This window comes from Telmatherina bonti (genome assembly GCF_933228915.1).
Source record: "Telmatherina bonti genome assembly, chromosome: 24".
In the NCBI taxonomy this organism is placed as follows: Eukaryota; Metazoa; Chordata; class Actinopteri; order Atheriniformes; family Telmatherinidae; genus Telmatherina; species Telmatherina bonti.
Window position 1 is genome coordinate 12,253,714 of NC_136633.1, and position 12,239 is coordinate 12,265,952.

General features: G+C 37.2%; 1 protein-coding gene across 1 annotated transcript in view; it reads right to left on the reverse strand.

The window, feature by feature from the left end:
* Positions 1 to 203: 203 nt before the first annotated feature.
* Positions 204 to 12,239, reverse strand: part of LOC306774097 (inactive dipeptidyl peptidase 10-like) — a gene marked incomplete at both ends in the record, with an annotated part of 129,441 nt that continues 117,405 nt past the window's right edge. Inside the window, 3 exons of the mRNA XM_079264080.1 lie at positions 204 to 332; positions 5,734 to 5,807; positions 6,058 to 6,130. Of these exons, the coding sequence (XP_079120206.1) occupies positions 204 to 332; positions 5,734 to 5,807; positions 6,058 to 6,130 (276 nt within the window). The remainder of the gene's footprint in view (positions 333 to 5,733; positions 5,808 to 6,057; positions 6,131 to 12,239) is intronic.

Sequence of the window (12,239 nt, forward strand, 5' to 3'; positions counted from 1 at the left end):
GTTACAACAGATACTGGACATTAAAGCTGCTGCTGAACTGTGGTGAACCGTAGAAACTAGCCTTGATATGTCAAACAGAAGCTTGTTTTCTCCATCAAACATTGTGTTACAGGTATAAAACAACACACACACACACACACACACACGCACACAGTCTATCAGGGGCACACAAGCTCAGAAACACACTAACAACCTCGCTCCCCTCAGTCGTCATCCCGCTGGTCGAGTAACGGCGACGCGTCAAGCAGACATCCTCTGAAATATCCAATTAGGGAGTGAGTCAGCTGAATCTGGCTGCGTCTCGAGAGGAAGTGGCCTTCGTCCGGGTAGATCTGCCCCGCGCAGCACCAGAAGAGCACAGAGGAGAAGGACAAAAACACAAACAAGGTCACCGATAACTTTTCAGACAGAAAAACAATGTAAGATGTGAACTTGAGGATTAATTCTTTATCTTTTCTACTCAAGGTGGATGTTTCGTCTGCAAACTGTGATCAGAAATTCTCCAGATGAACCCAACAACGACTTTTCGTCTAACCACTTTTCAGACATTTCGAAGGCAGACTGCATATAAATCAGCACTGTTTTAAGTCCTTCTCACTCTGCTTGTGTACTGAATACTTGGTGGAAAAAGAGAAGAATCGTGCAATTTCAATGTCAACTGGTGATAGTAATCCTGATTCAGCACATGAGAAAATGAGACTGCAGAGAAAAAATGGACCAAAAAATTGGCTATTTGGCAACAAACGTGTTGGTAAATAACTTTTTTTTAAAAATGCAGGATATCAATAAAGTATTTAAGCAACTTGGAGGAGTTTCAAAGTAGAAAGTAGAAAGATAAAGGCCTCAGGTAGATGATTCCTCTGTTCCATCACTGCGTCTAAAACCATTCATCCATTCATTATGCTCTTTACAATGAGAAGAAAAAACTCGGGGTGGGACTTTAACGCGTTAATTAGGATTGATTAAATACAGAAAAATATACTGATTACAGACTTCTGCTAAAAACTTCACACTTTGTTGCTATGTTTAGTGATTTTTAAGACACTTCTAGAAATTCTAATAAAATAAAAACATAAGTATCAACAAGTCTAGTGACTTTTTCTGCTGATACTGGAGACATTTGGTGAGTTACGTGAAAGTGGGTATTGTTGACTATTCTCGGTTAGTGAAAGCGGCTGCTGCATAAGCCCCTCCCCCATCCAGAAGAACGCACTAAAAGCTCGGTCCTCATACAGCATCCAGCTGCACGCAGCAGGCAGAGGAGGGGGTGAACATCTCCTGCTGCATGACCAGACTGAAGCTACATCAGACTGGTTTACTGTCAGAAAATAATGTCTATAAATGAAGAGTCTGGATAAGAACATTTAAAGTTTATATCGCTGTAACATGTTGTAGACCTGAGCTGTTAATTTAATTAAAATTACGTCATAATTTCAGGTATTTTTGAGCAGGAATACTTTCTAATTTTTAATTATTATTATAATTTAAAGAGAAATTAAAAATGAAATGCATTTTTGCAGACATTAATAGAGACTGAGTTTACAATATTAATACCTAAAATCTATTTTGGGGCCGAATATTGCTATGCAATTAAAATGTAATTAATTGAGAATAATTAATTATATTAGTCCAATACACACACATACACACACATATGTATATATATGTATATATATATATATATATATATATATATATATATATATATATATATATATATATATATATATATATATATATATATATATAAGTATATATATATATATATATATATATATATATATATATATATATATATATGAATATATGTATATATATATATATATATATATATATATATATATATATATATATATATATATATACATATATATATACATATATATATATATATATATATAGATGTAGATATAGATATGTAGATATAGATATATAGATATAGATATATAGATATATAGACATAGATATATATAGATATAGATATAGATAGATAGATAGATAGATAGATAGATAGATAGATAGATAGATATCGGGCTGCACAGTGGTTAGCACTGTGGCCTCACAGCAAGAAGGTCACTGGTTCAATCTTTGGCTGGGGAGGGGTTTGGTCAGTGGCCTTTCTGTGTGGAGTTTGCATGTTCTCCCCGTGTATGCGTGGGTTCTCTCTGGGTACTCCGGCTTCCTCCCACCATCCAAAGACATGCATGTTAGGTTAATTGGTTACTCTATATTGCCCCTAGGAATGAGTGTGAGTGGTTGTTCGTCTCTCTGTGTGGCCCTGCGATGGACTGGCGAGCTGTCCATGGTGTACCCTGCCTGTCGCCCAAAGCCAGCTGGGATAGGCTCCAGCTTCCCCGCGACCCTGAATTGGAATAAGCGGTTCAGAAAATGAATGAATGAATATGTATATGTGTGTATATATATATATATATATATATATATATATATATATATATATATATATATATATATATATATATATATATATGAATAAAAGAAATGGATGGTATATCCTGTCGACAAAAGCAGCATCTAGATTTTTGGCAGCAACAAGTCCAAAAGCCAGGTTCTGTGATGGCATGACATTATATCAGCGATCACTTCCACTTGCAGAAAAATTCACTGCGAAGAACCTCTGTTTTCCAGGGATTTCCACTCATCTGTGGATTTTCACAATACAAAGACAAGGTCGAGGAAGAGGAGGATGCAGGTAATGGACTTAAGAAAATAATAACACTTTATAAGTTTGCAAGCCAGAACATGTTTATGGCGCCTTGCGAAGGAGCCGAAACTTTTTAAGAGTGGTAAAAGCTTTGCTGTGTTAACTTTTTTTAGAACGTGTCAGGCTTGAAATGCAAAAAAAAAAAAAAAAAATGGAGGTGCATAAAAAATTAAACAGTAGAAGAAGAAATTGCCTGGCTTCATACCGTAAGAGGTTAAAAGTTGGTTCATAAATTGATCAAGTTGTTACATTTTGCTGTCGGTTTTACCAAATTCTCATCATTAAACCTCTGCACGAATCAGTAGCTTTGCTTTCCACAGGATTTTTCTTTAAAGATGACTTGTGAAGTCTAAACACAGAAGAAGTGGGATAGCAGCTTCCTTTTAACAATTATTCTGATCGGTTATTTCAGTCTGTAGGCGACACATGGATGCTCCCTTCAGCAAAGTGAGACACTGATCAAAAGCTCCGACTGTTGACTGGTAAAGTGTCTAACTTGTTTACTTACAATGGGAGGAAGAGGAACATAAAGCACGACTGCTGGTATTATTCAGTGTGATGTTCTTTAGAATAAAAAAGTTTATTGACCGAATCGGATCTTTTGAAACTTTGCTTTTTTTTTAAAAACTTTTCCAAAATTTATTAAAATTGTGTTTTAAAAGTGTTACAAATGCGAGAAATCAGGTATAATCTAAAGCCTAAAAAAGGAATAATCATTCCTTTATGAATGAAATAGTCTTGTTTTTATGCTTTTTTTCTGTAATTATGTGCTTAGGTTTTATAAGTATTTTAGTGAGTCATTGTACGCTTTCAAGTTGTGTTTTATACTGAGTTTATACTTAGGGTGTCAATTGTTCTTTTTACTTGTCAGCTTCTCCATTTTGCAAATTTGTTTGTTTGACAGTTTATTTCTCACATGCAGAAGTAAAACGAGACTGGACAGTACGAAATAATACATAGCACAATGCACCACCATGCGTTAAAAGGAGCAGGAAGAAGAAAAATTCTCTTTATTCTTATAAAATCTTATAAGATAATATAAGATTTAGCTCATTTCTTCAGTAGTTGTTCCATATTGTCATTTTATTGGGCCTTCAGCCTTTTCCCCACGTTCAAATAATCCCTATTTTAGTTGCTACAAGCATCATCTTGTTGAGATACTTATCTTTTTCTGTAAATGAACAAGCAAAAACTTTATTTCTACTCTCAAATCTAGGACATCCTCTGCTAAAAACTCATCTACCAAAACCTTCTTCCTCTTGGGCGATTCCAAAATACATGCAGATGGCCGACAGCGCTCCACGGCTCTTCAGTACTTAAATATTTGCAGTAAATATTTGCTTTTTCAGTCTGGTGTAATGAAGGACTTCACTATATTCTTCTGGGCAAAGTACTCCTAAACTTAAAGTATATAAAAATGACTGACATTCAGTGATAAAGATGGGAATAAAAATGCCAACACAGAGTGTTGAATGGATGTAAGGTTGTAAATGGCAAAAATCTTTACATTCTCTTTTCTGTTCACTCCTAAATCCCCCTCTGATAGGTCCAGCAGTTTTAATGCAGTAGTAAACAGCTATGAAATTAGACTACTTGCTATCGATCCACATACATTTTTAATAGATATAAATGGTGACATCTATATCTATAAAATGTATTAAAACATCCCAGTTATTTTGGTAAAGTGACTTGACAACAGAAATGGATTTTATTCACACATTATATTTTATGTGATTAATCTCAGATTTAGTAGCACCTTTCAAAACAAGAGTAGGCTGTTATTCACATATTTTAATGAATGATAATGCTTTTAGGACACAAAACATACTATCTATCTATCTGTAGGTGATTTAACTTGATTTTTTTTTTTTTTTTTGGTCAAATTTGACATGTGATTAGTTTAACTTAGCTTAGTTTAGGTTTATCAAAGACTGAAAACATGGTAGCCTAAGCTAGCCTTACCAACCAAACCTTTGTGTTGGTTATCAGCTAGTGGAAGTCAAGACTATTTATAAAATTTATGTTGATATATTCGGTGAACCGGGGAACTGCTTTTTTGTTGAGTGAGCAGGTTAGCGTTGCTTTGCTTCATAGCTTTAAAAAGACTCCAAACATGGAAACAGACATAGCAATTAACCTACATGCATGTCTTGTGGGTGGGAGGAAGCCGAAATACCTGTAGCGAACTATGCATACACTGGGTGAACATGCAAACTCCACACAGAAAGGCCACAGTTCAAACCCCCCTAGCTGAAACCAGAACCAGCAACCCTCTTAGGAGGCTGCTGTACTAACCACCAGGCCACCGTTCATGTTATCTCACAGTGGAGAGAAAGACTGTTTATGGATCTAATTGTTGATATATTTATTCAGCATGATTTATGAGTCAGTAAGTGAACTTAGCTTAGATTTGGTTAGCTTAGCTTTAGCTTAGCTTCAATGATTGAAAACAGAGGGCACAGCTAGCCTTATCTAACCAATCTTCTAAAATTTTTTAAATATGTTTTTAAGCTGACTATACATTGGGGGACAAGACTGTTCATAACTTTTATTGTGTATGCAGTTGGTGAAGACGAGTAGCTGCTTTTTTAGTGAACCAGGAGGTGGTTTTAGCTTAGCCTAGCTTTAAAATAGACTGAAAACAGGAGGGACTGCTAGCACATTCTAAAAAACATCACTGATCAAAGCTTTCATAAGCATAAATTAAAAAATTTAGACGTAGTTGAGGGAAAGAAGCAGTTGTCCTGGGTGTTGTTTCTAGGCAGCTTGGCTAACCACTCCTGTTCGGTTATGAAATCACTTAACCTTCCTACCTATCTGTTCAATCAGCTCACCGTCCTGAAAATTAGCATTTCATCAAATCTGGGATTAATTTTTGTCAGGATCACATTAGATGTCTTCATTGTGAACTCCAGAGACTCTAGAGTAAGACCTTTTGAAAATTTAGTTGCTGCCAGATAAAGCTGTTTTTAGGAGGTAAAGTGTGTCTTTTTTCAGTAAGTAATAATTACCTGCAGAGTGTAGTTGGCCCCAATCTTTATTAAGTGTTTGATGAGTTCTGCTGAGTGCTGGAAGTGAACATTTGCTGCAGAGGAAAAACATGACAAGCAAAGAAGTGTCGACTGGGTTAATGCTTAGATAAAAGCTCAGACTCTGGCTGAGGTCCAGTATTAACGCTTATGAATAGAAGAGGTTTCTTTCAAAGCAACACACCAGCCGGCCTCTAAAGCTCTCAGGCTTACCTTTTTAATAACATACATTACAGTCACAATGGGACAACTAAAACTACAGTTTCTGCTTTTGCTGTAATGTGAGGAAGATGGAAATATGCGTACCATCAGCAGTCCCATGGACCAGAAACAGAGTTCCCCCCTCGAGACCTTTCATATTGGGCAGCACTTTGGAAGCCTGGAAATGCAAAGCAAGCATAATCATTTAAACTGGATATTAATGATGTTATTTCAAATCGCAGAAACATTACAAAAAGCTTTAAAGTCACATTCACATCAGCCTTTTTGGTCGGAAAGTCGGCTTTGTTTGGGGAAATGTGAACGCACCAAACAAATTCTGATTCGGACCAAAGAAGTGGACTCAGTCTGCCAACGAATCCAGGTCTAAGCCTGTTTCAAGTGGACTAAATACAGGAAGTGGACTACATAAAAATAAATCACTGAATAAACCCCCCTACAGCTCACCCGAGTCCCCAATCGAACCAAGTGTAACAGACCATGTGAATGCACCACAAGAAAGACATAAAACGTGTCCCTGTGAGCGATGAACTAAGGCAGGGTCTGGAAAATGGATTATATATATATATATATATATATATATATATATATATATATATATATATATGTGTGTGTGTGTGTGTATATATATACATATATGATTTCTCGTTTGCTGAAAGGTTATTCGAATGAAACTATCTGCAAATTATAGAGCAGAAATGACTGTAGATATAAGACGTAGAGGCCTGAGGAAGAAACAAAACATAAAAAGAAAGAGACACATACAACAGATTTACAGAGAAAATGAGCTGTGGGCAAATCCTTTCCCTTCCGTCATTATAAATGTCTTGAGATTACTCAATACTGGATGAGCTAATGGGTTTTGTACGTTTTTCAAGGAGTATTGTTATATCACAAAGGCCGTCTGATGAGTGTATTAGAACACTAAAGTGGTTCAGAAATATGTGGACAGCTAAATAAGAGGATAATAAACTAAGATGAATTTTACCCTTTCCTTCATTGTTACATACGTTTCTGTCCATACAGGTCTGCCCATTGAGACGCTGTTTATATGCAGGGTGTGGCTATCAGGTATGCGCTGCAGGACGGGGAGGAGGGGAGCCGGGAGAAGAAGCTTACTGAATTTTTTTTTTGCTGATATTTATTTCTGACATGGTCATACAAAAGGTAAAACAAGACTTGACAGTACAAAAACAAAACAACCAGAACACCATGCTCGAAAAGGAGCACCTGCACCAATAAATGGTCATTGATTTTCGTTGAGTATCAACGAAAAGAAAAAAAAAAATCATTGTTGTAGCATGGCATGCCATATGTCTTAAATTGTTCACTTTATAAATGGATACTTTCCCACATTTTAACTGTTTGTGATCATTTCCACAAATTAAATTCAATTTCTCACATATACATTTATTTACAGTCACATTTCCATGTACTGTACATAATTATATAAGAAATATAAGAAATAAACAACTTCAATTTGGTCCGAACGTTTGGATTGGTCAGAGTTTTTACAGATTTACAGTAAACTGAGGGGTCTAACTATATCTCTTATTGTTCATGATTACATAATGTATAGACTACTATCAGGACGAGGAAACACTTCACCCAGAGTAAAAACAATGTCTTGGAGCAACATTATCGACTATAGCTTTAATGCTAACAGATATAAGTTACAGGCAGGATGCAGAGTTAAACTTGTTGAACATACCCAGGTAGCATGTAATGTAGCGCATCACAACAGTTACACCTACCCAGCCCTCCACTGTATGAAAAACCTCAGTGACTGACTGGCAACCCCTTCATATTTCAACCCTTCACCAACCACATCCTCTTGGCGCATGCTTCACATCACCATGACAACCAGTTTGAGCTTCATGAATTGGTCTTAACAATCTCTAAATGACTAAATACATTGAGTTTCTGCCATGTGAGATTGGCTAATTAGATATTTGGGACTGAGAAAATTGAACAGGTGTACTTAATAAAGTGTTTGGAGGGTGTAAAAGTAATTTCATTCAAAATATTAAATATATAAATAAATACTAAATAACAAGCTGACTTAAGAGCCTAAACAAATCTGAATGGAAAGAAATGGGTCAAGAAGTTCCCTGAAGCCACAATGATGTGCATGAAAACAGCCGCCCTTGTTAATGTGTTGTATGAATCCCCCGACTACCCACCCACCACACACACACACACACACACACACACACACACACACACACACAGCAATCCAGGTCTTATTTTTAAGCACTCTAGCTCCTGAAAAAATGCTATATTTTTCTTTTTTTGTACTCCTTCCATGGAAATTCAAGCCGTGGCTCCCGTAGCAGCACTCTTCTCTGCTTTCGTAGAGATTGCAGAAACGATTGTTAACAAAACCCGACCTACAAACCCCTGTTAAAGATAAACATATTGCCTGATAAAGCATCTTTTCAGTTAATCTACACAGAAATCTAGGACATTATTGATAAAGCTTGGGTCAAAACACACTAAACTATACTATTATGCAAGTCGTTGACATAAACCAGTATGTGTATTGTCCCTTTCTGAGCGAAGTTCTTGGAATTTATAGTAAATTTAGGCTGTATGGATTCAGAAAACTACTGTCTAGCATGCGAACTTCCTGATGAAATGATAAAATGTTGCCTTTCAACTGTGTTAAAGAAGACTTTGTTTCTTTTAGACGGATCCAACATACCTGCGCTGATTTATCAGACCTAGAAAGTGGCTACTGTGAGAACGATGCGCCTCATACATATGTAAATCAGGCATGTGGAAATACTCTGTGTATAAATTGTTTCCTAATAGTACTTCTTGGAGTGATCGTGCAGCTCAGACAGAGTCCCAGTGAGTTGCTCATGTGACTGGAAATGAAAAGATATGTGATAAAGGTCTAATCTCCAGAAAGAAAATAACACTAGCACACACACATACACACACACACACACACACACACACACACTGTTGCTTGTGTTCTCTTTGAAACAAAAAGCCAGATTGCTTTTAGATGTATTGCTCAAGGGAGTTAGGATGGTTATCTGTAATATTAAAAGTAAAATCTCAATCTCTCTATCCCATCATTCACGCCTTTCTCGCTGGGATTCACACCGCAGCGGCTCATCAACATACAGACTTCTTATATCCATTTCTTTCCCTCCACCTGTGTCTCAGAGGACAGGATGAGTGATGGTGTCCCTCTGAATTTTGTCTGATCAGATCATGTAACACTTCCCATTGCTGGATGTCATTTAACGCAGAGCTCCTCCTGCTGTGAGATCATAAAAATAGAGCACTCTGGCCCAGTTTTAGGCAACCCACTTAGGAGAAAAAAATGCAACCTTCACATGGAGGGCAATTACACATACTGCATTTCCTGACTTATGACTGTTTCTCTTGCATTGGATAAAATCTGTCCGTGTTTGTGGTGTACTCTTTGTGTTTAGTTTTTTGTCATCTAAACCAAAGATTCTCATCAGGATCCATAATTCAGAACAGACGATGCAATGAAAGCAGCAGGATTTGATTTAGTCATAGTTGGTTGAGACGAGTCACGAGACCCAGCGGTTGTGGTTGTGACACGTCCAAAACTGTGTTTGGTCATCATAAAAACATAAAGAAATACCTGCTTTCTTTGTTTTAAATGTGCAATAGCAAAATGAAAGCTGATCTTACATGTCAGAGAAAGTTTTTGTTTCCACATGTGTCCACAGATATGGAGAAGTTGGACTGATAGTTTATGTGTTGCCAAGAATTTCCTCTGTTTTCATGTCCTCACAGCCAGGAGGTTCCTGGTTCAGACAATGGCTGCAGCCTTTCTGTGTGGAATTCTGTTTAAGCTCACACCCATCAGTGTTATTCCAACATCACAGATGCACTTAATTTGAATTTAGTCTTTATGGATCTGAGTTTAGTCTTTTAATGCCATATTTGCTACAATTTACAGTTTCTGCAACCTTTTGCAATCACTTTATGGTAAGAGCGATGTTCAGAGCTTTGTTGTACACAATCGGATACTCCTGATGGAAGCCAGGAGGACTTACCAAAGTCATTTTGACACATCATATGGTAAATTTACAATTCTGCTTTTTTTTTTTTTTACATTTTGTTTAGGAGACTTAAAGACTTAAGATTAAAAAATACGACTTTCTGCCCCAATTTTTTGGGCTTTACAAATTTAAGTTAAAGCTTAGGATGCACATTGTAATATATGAGAGTTAAACTGTCGACTCAGCTCATTCTGCAGGGCAGCAAGCAGCCATAGATGGAGGAAAATGTTGGGATATCATATGCTGTCAATCCATCAGCTCGGTTTCCATGGATACAGGCGGAAACGAAAGATTCTTTAACACTTAAAATATATTTAAATTTTCTCCATGCAGAAGTGAAACAAGGTAAGGAAATAAAGATTTCTGTATTTATCACAATAATAAAAATGAGTTTTGGAGATTTAGGCAACAAAATGTACACGGTGAAGACGTAACTTCTGGATCATGTGACCTCCCTCAGATTAAAGTCAAGTTAAGACACTTGTTATCTGAGAACAAACTGGGAAATGGCTACCTGTCTGTTATCTCATTGTATGTCTTGTTTTTGTTTTAATACATAAAAATAGTAAAAGGAAGTGATTTATTTCCTTTTTTTTTTTTTTTTTCATTTTAATGGAAATTGAGCTGCCTGGTAGTTCACATACCAGGACTGGCAGCATCATTGATGCTTTGGAGAACTTTTAACTAGTGAGATATACAAAAAGTCCACTAAAAATACACAGAAGAGAAATAAATGACAAAAGAAAAATCTAATAAACGGTTTATTGCTGTTTATGTGGTGAAACCCTCCTCGACACACTGACAGAGAGCTCCAGGCTTGTGTCTTTCCTGACAGGATGGTCAGGTTGATTTAAACTTGATATGTTTCTCGTTAATGCTGCCACCGATGCGCTTGCGTGTCACGATAACTTTGCACTCTATTTCTGATAAAGTCAGGAAAATGAGGAGCTGCACAAATAGGAGAATACTGATGGAAAGTATTTGCAAATGCATCATTTAAAATCTTTTTCGGTCATGCTAAATACCTTCATACTGACCCATCTTTCCATCTCACAGCTGCAAATTGTTTTAATAACAGCTTTTGGAATCTGTATCTTGGTGCTCATGTGAATTGTAGACAGCCGAAAGGTTTAGCCACATTATTTACTTGTCATAAAAAGAAATAAAGTACCAGTGAGGAGGCAGGAGGGCCAGTGGATGGTATATGCTGTAGGACTTTTAACTTGGAGAAATGAAATTAGTTTAATTAGGACTTTTGGTGGAATATTATTCTTAAAGAGTACTCAGTATTTGGGAAACTGACTGGCAAAGCAGACTGGTATGTGACCAGGCTTAGCAGTGTATGTTTGTTTATGTTTATAAAGAAAGATAACCTCTGTCTCTCACACTCCATTTGCCTTTGGATTAAGGATTTGCTCAGTGACCACACACAGAGAATCAAACTAGACTTCAACCTTTTCTCAGCACTGAGTCTCAGTTTCTTTCGGGAGTATCTTCTAGCTCTGTACACACATGACTGTACCCCCACCCATCCAAGGATAATGAAGTCCATGGATGGCATGTAATAAAGTGGTTGGGGTCATCACAGGGTGACCTGAGTTCACATCATAGACAGTATATAGAGATGGACGTAGCCTCCGTGACGTCACCCATAGGTTCCTGAAGAGCTGAATTGAAGCTCGGTGGGCGGTTCCTACCATCGCCATGTTGGCAGAGGCATGCGTGTTGTCTCGCCCGGAAAATACAAATATGGGCAAAGAGGTGGAGCTGAGAGGGGGGCTGTGAGTGTCATGGTGGATGATTGACATCGAGCGAACTCCGAGCTTTCTGTAGCTAAAAGCTAACCGAGCTAACCCGGAGATAACAGGAGCTAACCAGCTAACAGAGGTAAGCAGGCTAAAACTAAGTCACATTGTTAACTGACTAAAAACCGCAGTTGTTCTACATTCTTCTGACTTGAAGCGGAAGATCGGGTACCTGTCAATCAAAAGGACACGCCCCTAAATATGCCGAACTATGAGATTAAATTACTTTTAAACGGGTGAGTTAGAAAAGAATTCCCCCCGCACTTGTCATGACGGTAAACCTGACTTATTAAACCTAAAATGGATTTTTGTACCAGGCTGTAAACATGTTTATTTCTGCTGTGAAGTTGGTCTTTTTAACATGGGAGTATATGGGGATTTGCTCTGTTTTGCAGCCCCTAGTGGATGAAGG